At 52.6% G+C, this 19,482-nt stretch overlaps 1 protein-coding gene across 1 annotated transcript; it reads left to right on the plus strand.

Moving 5' to 3' along the window:
- Positions 1–227: 227 nt before the first annotated feature.
- Positions 228–18,728, plus strand: RNF169 (ring finger protein 169). Its single transcript, XM_065745750.1, has 6 exons — positions 228–561; positions 7,828–7,904; positions 13,275–13,421; positions 14,001–14,113; positions 15,846–15,945; positions 17,488–18,728. The coding sequence occupies exons 1-6, from the start codon at positions 228–230 to the stop codon at positions 18,649–18,651; spliced, it is 1,935 nt and encodes a 644-aa protein (XP_065601822.1). The 3' UTR covers positions 18,652–18,728.
- The last annotated feature ends 754 nt before the right edge of the window (positions 18,729–19,482 follow it).

A 19,482-nucleotide genomic window follows, 5' to 3' on the forward strand; every position in this document is an offset into this window, starting at 1 on the left:
GTCCCGTCGCGCTGAGGGGAGCACGAAGCACCCCCCGCGCACACTGAGAACCCAGCAGAGCGCCTCCTTATATATCCACCTCCTGAATATGCAATGAGGTGGGCGGCACCATTGAGGGGCGGGCCGGCAGCGGGGCGGTGCCGCCTCATGACTATGCATCGCCTCGAGCATAATACATGAGGGGCGTGGCCTCGCCTCAGCGCTCTGTCCCTTCAAAGTGCGGGAAGATGGCGGCGGCGGGCTCCGGGAGCCGGGCCGCGGGCTGTGCGCGGCGGGGCGGGCGGCGGCGGCGGCGGGGGCGGGCCGGGGCGGAGGAGCAGGACGAGGAGGCGGAGTGCCCGGCGTGCCGCCAGGCGCTGGGGGAGGCGGTGACGCCGCCCTGCCGCCACTCGCTGTGCCTCGCCTGCTTCCAGCGCTGCCTGCAGGGCCCGGCCCTGCGTTGCCCGCTTTGCCGCAGCCGTTTTGCCAACCGGGCCCGCACCGGACCCTGCGACGCGACGGCTGCCGGAGGAGGAGGAGGAGGAGGAGGAGGAGGCGCGGAGCAGCGGCCGCCGGACCCAGGTGCGGCGGCGACGGCGGCGGCTCCTGCCCCTCCCCTCCCCTCCCCCCCCCTCCTCAGCCCCAACCGTCGCGGCGGCAGTGGGGGGTGGGGGGAGGCGCTGGGCGTGCCTCGAGGGGGCGTGGTCACCGCTCAGTGGGCGGGGCTTTTGCGCGGGTGGGCGTGGTTTGCGTGGGATGTGCGATGAGTTGTAGGGGCTCAGCTCTATGTGCTGCGTGGAGGGGCTGTGGTCAGCCCCGTGCAGGGTGTAGGCATGGGGGGAGCCCCCAGATTGCCAGCATTAGCTCTCACTCCAGGCTGTGTACAGCGCTGTTGGACTGCCATTCCTTTCCCTGGGAAAGCGTTGGTTCTGAGGGGCCTCTTTGCTTCCTCGGGAAGTTGCAGGAGACTGTAGGACCTGTAACCTTTGGGAAGACCCCGGTGACAGTGGGAGATGGGAGCACCCGTCCCCTACTCCAGGACATCACCAGAGAGTGGAGAACCCATTTCCTTCTCCAGGAAGGCACTGGTGATGGGAGAACCCACATCCCCTTCTCCAGGGCAGTGCCAGTGACAGGAGATCCCATTCCCTTCCCCAAGGCAACACTGGTGGCAGGAGGACCCGTCCCCTTCCCTGGGAAGGTGCCAGTGCTGAGAGGACCCTTCCCATTCCCCATAGAGGTATTGGAGACAGAAGGACCTGACCCTATCTCCAGCAGTCCATGGGACATAGGAGGACCCGTCCCCTTCCCCAGGAAGCACCAGATACCACAGAACCCATTTCCTCCTCCAGGAAGGCACTGATGATGAGAGAAGCCCTTCTCTAGGGCAGTGCCTGTGACAGGAGGACCCATTCCCTTCCCCTCACTGTTGGCACCAAGAGGAATTGGGCAGTACTGAGTGAGACAGGATCACGTGGCCAAGGTGGCACCAGCTTGGATCACGCAGTGGCCGGCAGCCAGTTATTTTGTAATAGCACTGCCCAAATAGTTAATGGTTATGGAGGAAACCTGCAGGGGTTGTAAACACCGGATGAGTTCCTGCTGCGTCGCGGGAGGAAAGCTCTTCTGCTGAGGGACGTCCCAGACCTTGTTGACAGAAAGTCCATCATTTCCGAGGGTTTTTTCTTCTAAGGCATTTCCTCCCTGTATCGAGAGCTGCCTGCCTGCACTGTGACAGCACAGTGTGATGCTCAGAGGGATGATTCTCCGAGGGACGATGGTCATCTGCATCACCACGAGCACTTCTCCTCCACTGGAAACCCCACGTTGAGCTCCGGATGGACACCACGGACCAGCTGAGCCCTGCCCCAGCCAGCCCTCACCTCTGGGCTCCCTCTTCGTGCATGTGTCAGCACCCTCTCACTCTCTGCGGGAGGATTTGGCAGGATGAGCGTAAACGGCTTAAATTGGTGGTTTGAACTCACCCCGCTAACCTCCACTGGAAGCGAATTCGGAAGGATTTGCTGGATGTGATGAATAGATGGGCTGAGTGAGGCGAGCTGTGCCAAGCAGCTGGAGGACGGGCCGCCTCCGAGCCACGCTCCTCCCCAGCACCTCCCACCGAGACCGTGCTTGCCCTGGCCCGGCCTGCACGGGGATATCCAGCCACGCTGCAGGAACACTTACATTTAAAAACAACAACAGCAATTAATCTCAAGTCTCTGCTTGTCTCGCGTTGCCTGAGATGCGTGTGTTTTGCTGCAGTCGTTTTCTTTCTAAACCTCCCAAAACTTGTGTCAGAGGGGAACAGCAGAGGATCTTAGCATGGAGAGTGCACCCAAGCTGGGACGTGCCTGTGGCTTTACCCCGATCCGCTGTGCTCTGCTTGGACCTATGGTCGTGCTTAAAGCCATGGAGTGGTTCAATTAACACTTAATGAGGTGAGCTAAAATGAGCTCCCATCCGGAATGGCGTTCCTGGTAAGATCAGGCCTGTCCTGAAGCAGCACCAGGTGAAAAGCTGAAAGCTGTAAAGCTAATTGACTGCTTGTTCTGTGAGTCATGCTAATAGTGCGGAAATCGAAGATGACAAATGGTAACCAAAGGAGCAGAGAGAGCAGGGGATGTGCTTTATTTCCACTTTAGCCAGGTTTATTGTAGTTGGAGACTGGTTGGGGTTGGCAGCCACCACTGGGTCCATCTGCTCCAGTAGGGCCTCCAGGAGGACACTGCCAGGACCACATCCAGATGGGTTTTGGCCCTCTCAAAGATGGAGACTGCAGCCTCTCTGGGCAACTTGTGCCAGTGCTTAAACACTCTGATTCGTTCAGTGGAACTTGACTTGTTCCAGTTTGTGTGTATTACATCTTGGTTTCCAAGGAAACACTATGGAGCTGCATCTGTGGAGGGTCAGGTGGGGGTGAGGAAAAGGTTCTGCCCCAGAGGGCAGTGGGCACAGCCCCAAGCTGCCAGAGCTCAGGGAGCACTGGGACACCGCTCTCAGCCATAGGGTTTGGGTTTGGGGTTGCTGTGTGCGGTCAGGGTTTGGGATCGGTGATCCTTGTGGGTCCCATCCAACCTGGATTGTTTTGTAGTTCTGTGATCTTCATGGCCTTTCACTACTCAAGGCAAGCAACATTCTCTTTTCCCTCCATCCACCAAGCTGGTCAACTCATCACAGAGGATCAGCACTTCGGTTAAGCCTGCCTTCCTCTTCATAAATCTCTGCTGACTGCTCCCAATCACCTTTTTGTCCTTCAAGAGCTTGGAAATGCTTTCCAGGATCAATTGCTCCATCACCTTTCTGATATCAGGGTGAGGCTGACCAGCTGGTCGTTCATCCTCCTTGCCCTTGCTGGAGAGTGGTGGCATTGGCTTTCTTCAGGGCTCCAAGAATCTCTCCTGGTCACCGTGGCCTTTCAGAGACAGAGTGGCCTCGCAGTGGCCAACTCTCAGCACACAAGTGCCACCCATCAGGTCCCGTGGATTTGTGTGCCTCCAGTCTGTTCAAATGTTCCCTCATATGATTCCTGCTCCACCATGGGTGAATCTTCCTTGCTCCAGGCTTTCCCAGGACCTGGGGTTCCTGGGGCTGGTCTTGGCCATGTGGAATGAGGCAAAGGAGGCATTGAGCATCTCAGCATTTTTTCCACATCCTTTGGCATCAGCACCGTGCCCCAGCAAGCAGCAGAATGATGTTGCCTTTGGTCTGCCTTCTGCTGCTGATGTGCTTGCAGGAGCCTTTCTGGGGTCTCCTCCTTGGCACCTGGGTGTGAGGCTGGGCATCCCTGCTCTGGGTAACCCTGGGGGAGCAGAGGGACCAGAGGTGCCCCCAGCCTCACTGTTCCATTATCAAACATGCAATAAGCTTATATGATTAATTATATCAATTGAAATCCACTTAACTGGTTTAAGAAACGACTTATTTAATATATTTTTAAATTACTAAAAGCCTGTGGAAGGTGCTACCTCTCGACATAGCTGAGTTATTCCAGCTTAAACCAGCAAATGACTCATTCCCAGTCCTGTTTTGTGTCCTTTGCTGGGATTCCTGTGTAACAGTGGACTTGTGGAGGCTGCAGCTGGGAGCAGGGGTTACATGCTGTACAAACAGGTATGAAGACAAAGTCCTTGTGATGCTCGCTGCACAGAGCTGGCTGGAGGTGAGCAGGTTGAAGGTGATCTCACTGCCCTTTGAGCCCCTGTGCCATCTCCTGGTGGCCTCCAGCTGCCCCACCAGAAGGGCTTGGGTGGCCCATGGGTGCTGTGGCCCATCTCCCTGCTCCATGGGCATCTCTGGTACGAGTTGCATCTGGAAATGCACCCGTGGATGCTGCTGTAAGAGCAGGGTTTGAACTGAAGCTGCAGTGATACGGGGTGAGGCTTCTCGTAGTGAAACAGTCTGCCTTGGAAGCAGGTAGGTGCAGCAGATGGGAGGCTGGGAGCAGGGCAGGACGTGGGGACGGGGGGTGTTGGAAGATTCAGCTGGCTCAGATGAACAGAGACACACGTACCGTGCTCCTGGTGGGCTGCTCAGGCCAAGCTGCAAGAAAATAAAGATGCTTCGTGCTCTCCAAGGATGGTGGTCTGCCTGGAGTCGAGACAAACAGAAAAAACCTTGTGGAAGGAGAAGCAGATGACAGCTTTGCTTTGTCATCTCAGACAGCACAAGACCCGCACGTGTCTGCCTCTCACCCCCAATGTTACCATCAGGCATTATAGAGATCCTGAGAACTGCTGAAGTGAACAGAGAAGCAGAAATTGAGTTTTCCAGGGAAGGAGATTGATCAGGAGTGGTTATAAGGTGCTCAGAGGGCAGAGAAGGCTTCTGCTGGAGAGCAGAAGGTATTTTGGGAGGGCCATGGGTCATCAGGGGCTTCCATGGCCGCCTTCGTTTCTGTGGACACATGGAAAACTTTGCCTGCTATCTCATCAGGATCTCCTTTGTTGTGAATCAGTTGGTTTCCTTTGTTCCTCTTGTGCCCAGTAGCTCCACGGAGCAATTAGTAACCGACCCCTTTATGAGAGGGCGTTTTGCATTGCCAGGCCTGGAGCCTGACTTCCTCATCCTTCCTCTGAGCCTTCTGGCTGCAGTTTCCCTCTCAGCCCGCAGGCCTGGAGCAGTCTGGAGCATTTCCTGGTGGTTCCTTCATTTCCTGCCATTCCTGCAGCCCGGCTCCAGCTTTCTTTCCCCCCCTGAGCACAGTGCCGTGGCAATAAAGCCTTTCCACACCACGTGAACAGCAGTGATGTGCTCCCACATCCAGCAAGAGCTGCTGCACTCAGTGCAGCATGCCTCTTCCAGCGTGGGCATGTGTTAAATTGTAAGGCTGTCCAGCAAAGGGAGGGAGGTAAAGGTGAGAATGTGCAGGAGCACGGCTGGGCTGTGTCTTTTGGGGCAGTGACCACTGGTGCCTCGAGCCTCACTCATCTGCACTGTCATCTGTGGTGGCTGTGGTTTACCATTCAACTCAGTAATGAAGAGAGTTCCTAGGGCAGCCCTGAAGCAGTCCCAGCACTGTGTGGGAGGCTGTGCTGGCATGGCACTTGATGGTCATCTCTTGAAAAGTACATTTTCAGCAGATGGTGCATCATCCTTCTGAGTAATGGTTATACCCAGGCTCGCTTGCTGTGGCTTTTTTTGTGGCTCTGAATGGAAAAGGCAAAGCCTTTTTGTTACTCACGTGCTGGGAGCAAGTTACCCTATACTCAGTATCACAGGAACTGGAGGCTGAGCTGGGAAAAGCCATGCAAGGAAACCTCGTGTGATGTCCTTGCCTCCCAGCCTGCTCCTCTTTACCCACAGAGCTGTGAAGGCAGTGTTGAAGTTCTTTGCAGCATGCACTCTCATTTTCTTGTTTTGTTTCTTTATACATTTCAATGCCAAGCAAGACCTGGATGGTGACAGCGTAGTGTGTCTGTGAAGGCTGCTCTGAAGTACAGGGGTCCTCCCTGATGCTGCCAGGCCTTAATTTTCTCATTAAAGAAAGGGTGGATATCTTGGTGTGTGCAGCATGTGGACGTCTCACCCCTGGGAGATACATGTCATTACTTGCTTCCCCCTAATTACCCAAACCAGAGGTGAAGGTGAGACTGAACTAACATGAGTTGCTCTGCGTTTCCGAAGCGTTGGGATCTCATTCTGCAACACCAACTGCTGGAAGTGGGAATGAGAAGCAGTGAAAACCTCCAGATGTTGATTGCCTCTGCCAGGAGCAGAGGGGGAAAGGAGGTGGCAGATGTTGCTGAGAGCATTGATGCAAGCAGCAGAGCCCGTGGAATTGTACAATTGGAAGGGACATCTGAAGGTCACCTGGATGGGAGGCTTGGCTTGCAGGATGAGGAACTTTCTGCAGCAAGGTGACTGTTTTAGCATCTTTGTATTCCATCTGCATGGAATACTGTCCAAGTGCAGCTCAGGAGTGCAGGTGAACAGTGCCTGGCTGCAGTGCTGACTTTGGAGGGCTAAAACTGGGAGGATTGAAGTGTTGAGGCTGCAAGTAGGTAGGGAATAGATAGAAAGGGTTTTGTCCTCTGGAATGGTGCAGGAATCCATTGGATTGTTGCAGTGGAGCACAACAGGATGGAAGCTCTGTCTGCCAGCACTGAGGAGCAGATGCTGAGGTTGATCTGTGGTTTCAGCATGAGCATCATCCTTGAAGCAAAGGCTGCATGCCATCACCTGCAGCTCTTTGCTCAGAGTCTATCCCTGCTCCTCCACAGCTCCCTCAAGAGAAGAACCAAGCAGGAATTCTGTTGCAAAGCCAACCCAAAGGCATTTGCTGGAGTCTCACACATTGCCATCGTTCTGCGTGTAGGGCAGTGCTGAGCCAGCTCCTCCAGCTGGGATTAATGGTGGCAGCCACAATTAGGATGTGATGAAGCAGAGGTGCAGAGCACACTGTGGGTATTTCTGGGGCCAAGGAGGATGTAGGATTGAAGGTGCAGGGGAGCAGAGATGCACTCAGCATGCCCCACTGATTAGGGATCTTTTTACATTACTTAAAACAAGAGTTAGGAATTTGGGGTTTCTATCTTTTTTAATGTCTCTGTGAGGTAGCAGTTACTACACAGTGATGCTGTACCTGGAATTGCCCCCACCTGGCCACGTTAGCTAAGCCAGCAGAACTTTGTAAACACCTCATTGTTTAGGATCTCTTCTGGCTTGCTGAACTGAAGCAAGTGATGGGATGGTTGGTACGGCTCGCTCATCTGCCTTTCACTTTTATGACCCTGGAGGGAGAAAACACATTTTTAACAGGGAGGAAGAGGTCTGAAGCCAACCTGAAGCACCCAGCAGGAGCAGGTGTATTGCAGATGGAAATTCAACCTGATGACACACACAGAGAGCTCAGGGATGCAACCAACACGGCTGGTGCCATCTTCCAGCGCAGGCACAGAGCTGTCATGGCACGTGGTGGCACCAGCATGGCACTTCCCTTTACAGTGTGAGCTCTTGCAAAAGGGAATGGCAGCTTTCTAAAAGACAAAGTGGACTGTTAGTCTGTATTGCACTGCAAGATTTTTGTTCTCTTTCGAAGCAAACAAAGCTTGCAGCTGTTCCATGTGGTTTGGTACACACGGGCACTGGCATAACAAGCAAATTAGGGCAACACAGTTGTGCAGGCCACATGCACACTTCCACATTGAAAATCATCCTTTTTGAGACAGCACACGCTCCCTAAACCAGTAGTGTGGGTACAGTCATGGTGGGGAAAGCCACCAGCAGCTGCAGTGTGGACTGCCCACATTGCCAGCACCATTCACCAAAACCTTTTGTGGAGGAGCAGAGATGGGCAGCCCAACACCATGCACTAAAACACGCTTCCTTTCCCTCTTCTTTCTCCAGATTTTATCTTCAGAGCACCCATCAAATTGAGCAAACCAGGGGAGCTTCGAGAAGAATATGAAAGCCAACTAAGGAAGGTATGGTACTCGGTGTAACTGCAGCTTTTCTTCCAGAGTCCCTTGGATTTCCAGCAGGAATGCCATCCTACCTGCAAGGAGGCACAAAGGCTTTTCATCCCTGCTCTGTAACAAAGGTCATTTATTCCCTTTTTGCTGCCCAGCCAGCTCAGGGAGGTGTTGGCAGCAGTCAGGCGTGCAGAAGCCAGCTCCTGCTGCCCTGGGCTGCCTTCCAGAGCCTGGAGGTGGACCTCGAGTAACCCGTCAGTTGTCCAGGGTTTGTGAGAGCATCCACATCCCTGGATACAGATCCACGGAGAATTTTGCATCCTGTACATTTGAAAAAGAAAAAAGGGATCATTTGAACCTAAAGCACTGAAATTCTCCGGGGTGGGCTGCACAGAGCTGTGGGGCCCCCACCCCTGGAGGTGCCCAAGGCTGTGGATGGGGCCCTGGGCAGCCTGAGCTGGTGGGGGCACTCTGCCCATGGCAGGAGTGGAGCTGGGAGGGCTTTAAGGTCCTCTCCAACCCCCTCGTGCTGTGATTCCATGATTCTGTGATTCTAGAAGTGCCTCCAATGGCTCTGATGTATGGAAATGTGAAGCAAGAAACACTATAGCAAAAGCAACGACTGCTGTAGCTGAGCAGATAATGGTTTCCAGTCCAATTTGCTTTAATGCCATAACCACGGTCCCCCTGCGTGCCTGGAGCAGCACCATGATGCATTCTGCTTTGGGATGGATCCACCCCATGCTGTTTGGTTTCCATACCAGGGAGAGGGAGCAGATTTGTTACTGATAACCATTTCTTTGAGGCTTTTGCTTGAAGGTCTCAACAACAAAGAAAGAGCTGGAAAGCTGAAGTTTAGATGGAAAGATAACCTTGTGCACTGACTAAGCAGGAAAATACAGTTCAGGTGGTGTTTCTGGTGAGCAACTACTTTGGGAACACCTGTATTAAAATCACCCATGAATTATGTGGAGTTTTTAAAAGGGAAGGGTTTTCCTTCCTTCTCCGTGTGAGCCATTAGTAGTGCAACCCTGCAAGGGTCCCTTTGATTGCAGCCTTTGGTTAATTGATCACAGGAAGGGAAACATCTTTGGTGCAGCCTACTTGTGCTGGGAGGGCTGAGTGCTGTGTGTGTGTGTCGGGTGCTGTGGCTCTTTAACAGCACTGAGACACTTTGTTGAAGAGGTGTTGGGTTAGGCAGCAGTGCAAGACTGAGCACTCAGAAACAAAAGTCTGGTTTATTAATTAACTTAAACGTGCATCATTGTGTTTGGCAATTGAATTTATTATCACTGGAACCTGGAGGACCAGTCTGCTGTGCTGAAAGAGGAAAGCAAGCTTCACATGGAGGTATTAGCAGCAGACCTTGCCAGGGTATTATGACTCTCCTGGTAACTGAGTGAGAGAATTCCCACTGTGGTTTGGGAGCAGGTTTTCCTGGTGTCTGAGGCAGAACTGCTAATTTCTCCTTGTGGGGAAGTTCTTGGTGTGATCAGAAGAGGCTTTTGTGACCCCAGGTGAGTGCTCAACAGGGACAGTGATCTTCAGGTGCCTCCAGCCTGGTCCAGATCTCCAGGTAATGGCCCCAGGTTGCATCTGGGGGGGTTCAGGTTGCATACTGGGCAAAATTTATTCTCCAAAAGAGAGGTAATGCAGTGGCATGGGCTGCCCAGGGATGTGGTGGGGTCACCATCCCTGCAGGTGTTCAAATGAAGGGCAGATGTGGCACTGAGGGACGCGGTCAGTGGGCATGGTGGGGATGGGCTGGGATTGGAAGTGGAGATCTTGGAGGTCTTCTCCACCCTTCACGATTCTATTCTGTGATTCCTGCAGGGATTAAACCATCTTCTCTCCCATATAACTCCTGTACAACATCTCTGCAGGACAGACTTCATGGCTGGTGGGTACTTTGCCATGGTCTCCTAATTCTGATCACGCAGTGACCGACTTCACACTCAACATACCAAGTGCAGATGAGCAGTGTGAGTCACAGTCACCCTGCAGTGGGCTGCAGAAGTCTCTGCATCTGCTGCTTGACTTCAGAAAGGAGATGCCATGCTAACATGCCTCAGAACCTCTCACTTCACCCACTGTATGAAGGAGAGACCTGAACATGTCTCTGGTGTTCTGAGGATGTTTGGCTGTTGGCTTTCCCATTTTACTCACTGAGAGATGGGAGAGGCATTTATCTGCTGTTACGACAGAAATTCCAGCTTTTCCCTTGCTCCAGGCAGAATTTTAACTCGTGGCTAATGGAAGGAAGAGTCACTTGGTGCCCATGATTTGAGGAAACTTCAGAATTAGACAGCATCTGCCGTGCAGCTGGCTCAGATATGGGACAAGCACTGGTGTGTAACTGTGTTTTCCTCTGTCTGGAGGCACATGGTGTCACCTGGTGGTGACGTGGGGACAACCCTCGCTGTCCTCAGTGTCCCAGCAGCTTTTGCATCCCCCATGAGCTATTTTCCAAAGCTCATTTCCAGACCTCCTTCCCTCCTGGTGCAGTTAAAATCAAAGTAGCAGCCATCATTCCTCACTGAGGAACTCACTGGGTGCAGATCATCTTGTGGTGTGATTTTCTCAGCACCAGGTGACCTGGCTTTCAGAGTAAGGTCAAGCACTTGCTGGCTACCTGCAAGATAGCAAGAATTGTTTTCATTTTATGCCATGTTTTTCCCTCCTTCTTTGTAAAGTGACTGCCTCCTGGTGTTGCGTGCTGGCTCAGTTTGTGCTTGCACCTCCAACTTGCTGTCCCATGGGTTTGCCTACAGTCCTCAGGTATTCCTTCCTATGTGTTGTTATGTAAGCTTGTGGCATTACATCTGAGAATTGGGTATGATTTTGTAAGTTGGAGAAAAAGATTCCCATCCATTCCATTCGCACAGAAGGGATGGAAGTGTTGGCTGGGATTTGAGCAGCCCTGAAAGGTCATCTTTATGGTGAGCCCCAGTGTGACCTTTCTGCTCAGATACTCCTGAGGGCCTCTGAAAGCACAGAAATCCTGCTGAAGCCTCACAAAATGTGCAGCGGAGTACTCCCTGCATCAGAATCACGTGGCAAAAACCTCTCTCAGTCAGATGATGTTCTCACTTCAGATTATTAATAGATCAGGATTTCAAAGATGTGTCTTCGAGCATCGCTAAACCAGAAGCAGAATCTGTCTTTGGGAGCATTTGCTGCACGCCCACCATCAGCCAGATGAGTTTTTTTCCTGGTTTCTGCCTTTCCCCTCCTCCTCCTCCTCCCTTGTCCCCCATAGGTTCAGATTCAGTAGAATTTGGATCCTTCCTCATCTGAAAATTACACTTTGCTTTTTGTGTAATGCGCTGCAAACCCAGTTTTCTTTCTCTCTTCAGCTTCTGAGATGGGTTTGCTCACGTGTCCTTGCTTATTCTTTTTTAACCTTGAGACAGGGGAGAAAAGCAGACCATATTTCTGGAAAAGCTAAGAGTTGTCACAGCGTCACCCGCTGTTGTCATGTACTGTGCTGCAGCACAACTACACAAACCCCAGGAAGGCTTTGTGCCTTTATTTCCATCAGCACTGGAAGGCAGAAGGACACTGCTGTCCATGCATGAGGAGATCCCACACTGAGCTGTGGGGCAGAAACAGAACTGGAATCCCACAGCGAGAGGTTGGAGCTGGATCGTCTTTGAGGTCCCTTCCAACCCAACCATTCTGTGGTTCCTGGTGCTGAGCACAACCGTGGAGCAGCAGCACAGATTTGCTGCTGGCAACCAGTGGCCAGACTTGTCAAAGAGGACCACTTAGAGAGGTGGGGTGGAAGGAGAATCACAGAATTGAGGTCTTGAACATCTCCAGAGAAGGAGACCCCACCACCTCTGTGTGCAGCTCCAGTGCTCCATCACTGCACTGGGAAGGAGGTGCCATCCAGGCACCTGTGTGTGCTCTTTGTAGTGTTGTGGACGAGTTTTGAGTTCAGGGAGAGATGAGGGGCTGAGAAATGAGGGGGGAGAGGTGTTGTAGTGTTGTCCTGGGCAGCGTGGCCGGATGGATCCAAGTGCATGCTGCACACCTCGTTCAGAAGGAAGAGACTGCTGGGATGCTTCAGTCTGGAGAAGAGGAGGCTCAGGGGAGACGTTATTGCTTCCCACAGATGCCTGAAAGAATGGTTGTAGTGTGTTGGGACCTGGCCTCCTCCCAGGTAACAGCAATAGGATGAGAGGCAACGGCCTCAAGCTGCACCAGGGGAGGGTCAGGTTGGATATTAGGGCAGATTTCTTCTCTGAAAGAGCAGTAATGCAGTGGCACAGCTGGGCAGGGAGTAGGGGAGTCACCATCCCTGGGGGTGCTCCAGAACTGTGGAGATGTGGCACTGAGGGACGTGGTCAGTGGGCATGGAGGGGGTGGGGTGGGCTTGGACTCAGGGATCTTGGAGGTCTTTTCCAACCTTAATGGTTCTGTGACTCTAAAAGGCAGTGGGAAGGAGGAGAGAAGGGCTTTGTTGGCTCTGAGCAGCACATCCCATTGCAGCCCATGTGTCTGCCCCCACATCAGGGTAACCTTTTGTTTCAGGAGGGCTGAAGCCTCTGCATGGACCCAGTCTGGCCAGGAGGGGCTCACGGATACAAAAAGTGCACCTGAGTTGGTTAAAAGCAGCCACTGAGCAGTGGGTTGTGCTTTTCCCAGGAGGGCAGCCCCAAGCTACCAGAGCTCAGATTCCTTGTTCAGCTTTCGTTCAGTCTTCATTTGGGTTCATAAAATGCTGTAGTGTAGCACAGCACTGAACTTGTAGTCTTTGTGAATTGCTGCCAGCCATGATGCTAAAAGTAACAAGAATATGTCTAGAAACATGTGAGAATTCAAAAGGAAATTAGGAACTTTGGGACTCCCATTGGCCATCAGAGGGGTGGATGGTCTCCCTGGGTCTTCTCCATCCCAACGTGCTGGTGGAACAGCAGGATTTCACATAGCATGGGGATTGCCATAGCTCACAAATGTGAATGTAGGTGGCACAGTGATGAGCTGTGTGTAGTGTTGCAGTCCATTTGAAGACTGAAATGTCGTAGTTAGCATGAAACTATGGTGTATGTGCTTTGTTTTGCCCTTTTAATTTGTACTGTGATAATCCACGTGTAGACAGAAGCTTTTGTCTCTAGTTTAGAAAACAGTTTGGCAGAGAACTCATTGCCAGACATTGCATCTAATGATGCCTTCACTGTTTTGCAATGAGGTGATGTCCCTGCTTTGGGTCGTCATAGGAACAAACCAGTCTTCCCCTGAGTGGCAGGGAGGGAGGCAGAGCAGAGAAATGGAGACACAAAATTAAAAGTTGTGGCCAAACTCTTCTGGAAAATCACTATTGACAACCGGGTGTGGGACTTGAGGCATTTCTGCTGTCTTTTTTGTCATCATTTTCAGTTGAAAGAAGAAAAGGTGCAAGAAGAAAAAGCTTCTGAGGACCTGATTCACAAGCTCATGCTCGATGACATGGAAGCAGGAAAAAGGAAAATGGAAGAGCAGCAGAAAAAAGATGAATCTCTTGTGCTCAAAGTGAACCAGGAGTGTGTAAGTAAGCTTGTCCCTTCCAGTCCCCATCAGACACTCATCAGGTGAAATCCTGCAGGAGTTAGGTTTCTTAAGACATTTCCTTTGACTCCACATGCTCTTCAGGACTGATTGCTCTATAGCCCTGAAGGATACAAGCTAACAGCTCACAAAGATTCATACTAACGAGACCGACCTTCTAAGAAGGTTTCTCATGATCACAGACGTCTTTGTGGAGGTTTGTCTCCACCTCTTGCACCCAGTTTGCTTATAACTGAAGGTGCAGCTCTGCTGAGCCTGTGGAGGTGGCTATTTCTCCTTTTAGTTGTGAGACTCCAGAGGAAATGCTCTTAAGAGTTAAGGGCTGGTGGAGGATGATTTGGGCGCTGGCTCACGCCCCAGAGTACCTCAGTTAAGAGCTCCAGTGAAGAATACTGCATGAGCACGTGCATCTGCTGGAAGGTTGCATTCTTTACGTCCTTGAGGTGTCATCACATCGGGGGCTTTTGCAATATTAATACCTTTTCAAGAAAGACCTTTACTTTCCAAGTGATTCTTTTTGTCACACACGTCAGCTAACTCTCCCTTGATTGACTTCAGTTTCCTGAACGTCTCTCGGATTCAGAAAATGAAGAACCATTCCAGGGCAAGCAAACACATCGGTCAGCATTCGTTTCCAAGAGCACTGCCTACTCCTTCGCTTTCCTTTCAGGGTAAGATGCTGAGACTCCATTCAAGCTGATTAATGTGCATTACAGGTGTAACTGTCTTGTTCTTCTTGCTGTTGTTCCAAATGTACCTGAGATGCTTTGAATTTAATTGAAAGCGTTGTTGCAGTCCAAAAAAGAAGCAGTCACTATATCCATATAATAAAGTTGAGGAAGTGTGGAATAGATGGGTGGACAGTGAGGTGGGTTGAGAAGTGGCTGACTGGCAGAGCTCAGAGGGTTGTGGTTGGTGGTGCAGAGTCCAGTTGGAGGCCAGAACTTAGCGATGTTCTCAGGGGTTGGTGCTCAATCTGGTCCTGTTCAACATCTTCATCAACAACCTTGATGAGGGGATAGAGTCCACCCTCAGCAGTTTGCTGATGGTACGAAGCTGGGAGGAATGGCTGAGGGCTGTGCTGCCATTCAGCGAGACCTGGACAGGATGGAGAGCTGGGCAGAGAGGAACCGGATGGGGTTTAACAGAGCAAGTGTAGAGTCTTGCACCTAGGGAGGAATAACTGCACGCAGCAGTACAGGTTGGGGATGAGCTGCTGGAGAGGAGGAATGAGGAGAGGGAGCTGGGTGTCCTGGTGGATGACAGGTTGGCCGTGAGCACTGTGCCCTGGTGGCCAAGAAGGACAATGGGATCCTGGGCTGCATTCAGAAGAGCGTGGCCAGCAGGTCGAGGGAGGGGATCCTCCCCCTCTGCTCTGCCCTGGTGAGGCCTCACCTGGAGCACTGCGTCCACTTCTGGGCTCCTCAATACAAAGCACACAGGGATCTGCTGCAAAGAGTGCAGTGAGGGCACAGAGCTGACACAGGGCCTGAACACCTCCCTTATGAGGAAAGGCTGAGAGAGCTGGGGCTGCTCAGCCTTGAGAAAAGGAGACTCAGAGGGGATCTGATCCACGGCTGTCAATATCTGAGCAGCGGGAGGCAAAGGGACGAGGCCGGACTCTGCTCACAGTGTGTGCTGATAGGACGAGGGGAAATGGCCACAGACTGAAGCACAAATGTGCGTGGGAACTTCTTCCCAGTGCAGTGATGGAGCACTGGAGCTGCACACAGAGGTGGTGGGGTCTCCTCTGCAGACGTTCAGGACCTCCTGGACGCTGAGCTGTGCACCCTGGGCTGGGAGCTGCTTTGGCAGGGGGTTGGACTCCATGATCTCTGGAGGACCTCGATTAGTTACAAGGAGTAGAGGTGTCAGGGTATTAAGCACAGAGCCCGTGAACAAGGCTGGTGCTCTAGGGAAGGCTTTTGTGTGCTGTGGTGGTCACCATTCCATCTGCAGCTTCAGCTCCTTGACCTGCATGTTTCCGTGGCCCAAACCCTGGGCAGCATCTGCTTAGTGCTGTGGCATCACCCAGAGCCCTGCAGGGCCCACAGCTCAATCCCACCTCTTACCAAGGTTATTTAGAATTAGAGAAACGTCGAGGTTGGAGAAGACCACTAAGGTCATCCAGTCCAACCATCAGTCTGTCACAGGGCTGTGGCTATCACCCGTCTGTGTGACATACAGCAGTCTGGTTGGAAGGGACCTACAGACATCATCAACTTTAGGTGGATGGCTTCATTCTGCAGTCTGTGAGGTCCTGGCACAGGGGTGGGAATCAAGCACCCACCTCTGGGATCGGGGCTTTGTTTGCAGAGATGCAGTCCCTGCAGCTCCAGGTTTCAGGTTTCCTTTCTGCCGGGGACGTTCAATCTCACATGTGTTCATACAACTGCTTTTCAGGAACCTCACCTCCAAGGTGGAAAGGAGTCGGAGCTGCAATGACACCATCCAGGAGAGATCAAAGAGCAGGCAGAGGTCGGCCCCAGCCAACAAAACAAAGGTACCATCTGCTCCCAGCGGCGTGCGGAAGGGTTTGATGTGTCACGTCCTTATCTGAGGTCACGTGGTGCCAGAAATCAAATGTTAGAGATATCAAATACTGGTTTTGTGGTGGTGGTATCGCCCTGGACAGGTCGCCTCCTTGCAGCTCACAATAAAAACACACCGGGTTTGAAATTGCAGGGCAGGAGGACAGACAGCTTACAGAGCTGTTGGTTAGTGTTGTGGGATAAGTGGAGATTGGAAGGGCTCTCCTCATGCCTTTGTTTTGTAATTCATTTTCCTTCTAAGGTTGAACCCCCAGCAAGTTAAAGGAAAACGTCATGAATGTGTAGAAGAAAATCCTTTCCTCCTCCCACTTTCTCCCCTGTTGTTAGTTCAAAGGTGCTTGAAAAGTTGTTCAAAGTTGCCTAAGCAGAGCAGAACTCATTGCTCCCCTGGTGCTGCTTTCACTGAACTCTCTGCTATGGGAGGTGTCAGCCTGGTCTTGCTTCCATCAGATCCAGGGAATTAACATCTATCACACTGTGCACTGGGTCTGATGTCTCAGTGGGCATGGACTGTGGTCTTGAGTCTCAAGCTTAGTCCACTTCCCATCTAACCCAGTCTGAGTCCAAAGTGAGGGTCTGTGTCTGAGCTGCCCTCCCAGGCCATGCATTTTTTCAAGCAGGTGGTTTATGGGCCTGGCCCAATAAAAGCTGCACTGCAGAGATGTTCCTCAAACCAGTAGGAATCATTTACCTTTGTGTATGAGCTGCTTTTATGTCAGATTTATGTATGGGTGGGTTCTGACACAGCCCAGATAGAACAGCATGAGGAGATGACAAGAAATGCTGCTCTTCAGGACTGCCAGAGATTGTCCCAGCAGTGGCACTGAGTGTGGGGAACGCTCACAGAGGTCCCACTGATCGGAGAGTTTTTCACTTTTCCACACCTTTTTGGAGAGGAGTGTATTAAACCCAGGCCAGGTATTCATTCTCACTGCCCTGTGCCTTGCCAGGGAGCAAAGAACTCTCTGGTGACCATTACCTTTGAGGAGAGGGGCTTCCTGCAGCCAGGACAGTGCCAGGGCTCCTCAGTTTTGTTTTACCAACAAGGGTGTTCCCATTAGTCCTACCCCAGTGGCCCAAATTGCATTTCTAACAGCAAAATAAATTTGAGATCTAGATTGTTAGGGTCAGGGTGGTGAAGCATTGGCACAGATCGCTCAGAGAGGTGGTGGGTGCCCTGTTCCTGGAGACACCCAAAGTCAGGGGACAGGGCTCTGAGCACTGACGGAGCTGTGGGTGCCCCCGTGCACTGCAGGGGGTGGGATCAGATGGCCTTTATGGGCCCCTTCCAACTCAAACCATTTTGTGATTCCGTGATCGTGCTGGGATCTTGGTTACGTCCAGTGCTGGCGGTGACGCGTGCTGTAACCACACTGCACAGAGGAGGAGCTGAGCTGCAGCCCCATGCCACATTTCTCCCTTTCTCCTCGCCTCTCTTTGCCCATTCTCTTCTCCGTGACGAGCTTGCTGAGCAGCCGTACTTTACCTTGCAGGTCCCACCCATCACCAGCGCATCAGCACCTCTGCTGGGAGTGCTGTCCTCCACCCAGAACAACCGCTGCCTCTCCGCTCCGGATCTGACGGCCGAGAAGCGCCCGCTCCTCAACCCCGCGTCGTCTCTGTCGGCCCTGCACAAACCAGAGCGATCCATCAGCCCCGAGAGCAACGACAGCATCTCAGAAGAGCTCAACCACTTCAAACCCATCGTCTGCTCGCCCTGCACGCCTCCCAAGAGGCTTCCTGATGGCCGCGTCCTCAGCCCTCTCATCATAAAATCCACGCCGAGGAACCTCAGCCGGAGCCTGCAGAAGCCGACCACCTACGAGGCCAGCCCCAGAATTCTGAAGAAATGGGAGCAGATCTTTCAGGAGCGTCAGATTAAGAAGACTCTCTCTAAAGCCACCCTTACATCATCGGCTTCGGAGCCCGGGGAGGACGTTACGCTTCCTGATGTCTCCCATAAGGAGCATTCCCAGGCTGAGGATGATCAGCTGCCGCCAGATGTGACAGGAGACCCTCACCCCGAGCTGGATTTCCTTCCTTCCGTCAGCGAATCGAAGAGAGGGAGCGAGAGGAGCAGGGATTGCCAGGCCTTAACAACGGATGACAGCGCTGAACCAGAGGTGCGATCAAACGCCGCCTCGTTGCACATGCGCGTGTCCGAAGCCCCCGACCTCAAAGCCAACGTGTTCACGGACAAATCCTGTCTGAACCTCGGCCCCAAAGCGCTGAGCAGAAGGATCGTGGGGGTGCCGGACAGCAGCACCCTGGGGGTCCTGTCGGGGAAGAAGCAGCTGAAATGCCTCAACAACAGCGAGCTGATCAACGTGCAGAACAACACCTGCAACTCCGTGGAGAACATCATCAGCGAGCAACCGCCGGCGCTGCGACGGGGACGGAAGAGACGCTGCAAAACGAAGCACCTGGAGCACAACGGCGCCGTCAAAAGACTGAGGCACGCGGCGGGGGAGCCGGGCGTGGAGGAGCGCCTGGTGCGGGAGGTGGTGGAGCAGAAGCTGCAGCAGGAGGAGGAGGACAGGAGGTTGGCCCTGCACCTGCAGCGCATCTTCGACAGCGAGAACAGGACAGTGGACAGGCGGAAAGTCAGGGTGGATCGGTACCTGCTGCGCTCCAAGAACACTCTGGGTGCCAAGTAGCCCTGCTGGACGGCGTTGCCTTTCTAGAGGACGATGAGGTTTATCAAATGATCTGATAGGAAAGCTATTTTTCTTTCTTTTTTTGTTTTTTTTTTGGTCATACTTCCACCCACGATCATCGTTTCTTCGTTTCAGTAGTAAGACATTCGAGGTCCAGTTCAGAGAGAAGCCGGAGTCCTTCCAGATTTAAAAAAAAGAGAGAAAAAGTTCCTCCAGCCTGGCTGGTCCGTTGGTCTGAGAGAGGTCTGACGTCCTGTGAATGCACTGCAGCACAGCTGCTGGCTGTCCTGGCTGGAAGGCTTGGGTCCTGGGCACCCCGCTCCCTGCTCGGTGGGACTCAGAGGTCCCTTCCAGCCTCAGCTGTTCCATGGAGGACCTCATCCATTCATTGCCATGTCCACGTTTCAGGGGAAATCGGAGCTGTGCTCTCAGAAGAAACCAGGCTGCTCCCGTCCTGGGATTTGCAGGAGGGACCGGGGGGATCCACCTGCAGTGCTGACCAATGAATGTATCTCGCTGGCTGCACCAGCAGTGCAGATCAGAGGTTGTCTTCTACAAGTAGAAGGCCAAATGCAGTGAAAAAAAAAAAAAAAAAAGCTGTAAAATCAGGTTTTTCTAGAAAAGCATTATAGGAACTTGTACGTTTGTGTTAATGGTGGGGCAGAGTGCAGCTGGGAGCCGTCCTCCAGGCACTGCGACCCAAGGAGCAATGCAGCTTTTCTCCCAGGGTGTTCCCCTCTAAATGTTGAAGCCCAGAAAATGGAAATGCTGCCCTGGTGTTGGGAAGGAGCGGGCAGGCACTGCGGGCTCTGGGCAGCATTCAGCGTGGGA

Source organism: Cyrtonyx montezumae, unplaced genomic scaffold (assembly GCF_038088225.1).
Source record: "Cyrtonyx montezumae isolate F1298 unplaced genomic scaffold, pur_monq_1.0 scaffold_37, whole genome shotgun sequence".
Taxonomy (NCBI): domain Eukaryota; kingdom Metazoa; phylum Chordata; class Aves; order Galliformes; family Odontophoridae; genus Cyrtonyx; species Cyrtonyx montezumae.

Bases quoted from the DNA above. Each gene is read 5' to 3' on its own strand.
- RNF169 (XM_065745750.1), top strand. From the start codon at position 228: ATGGCGGCGGCGGGCTCCGGGAGCCGGGCCGCGGGCTGTGCGCGGCGG. The intron at 13,422-14,000 runs GTAAGTAAGCTT...GATTGACTTCAG, and splicing joins TCAAAGTGAACCAGGAGTGT to TTTCCTGAACGTCTCTCGGA. The intron at 15,946-17,487 runs GTACCATCTGCT...TTTACCTTGCAG, and splicing joins CCCCAGCCAACAAAACAAAG to GTCCCACCCATCACCAGCGC.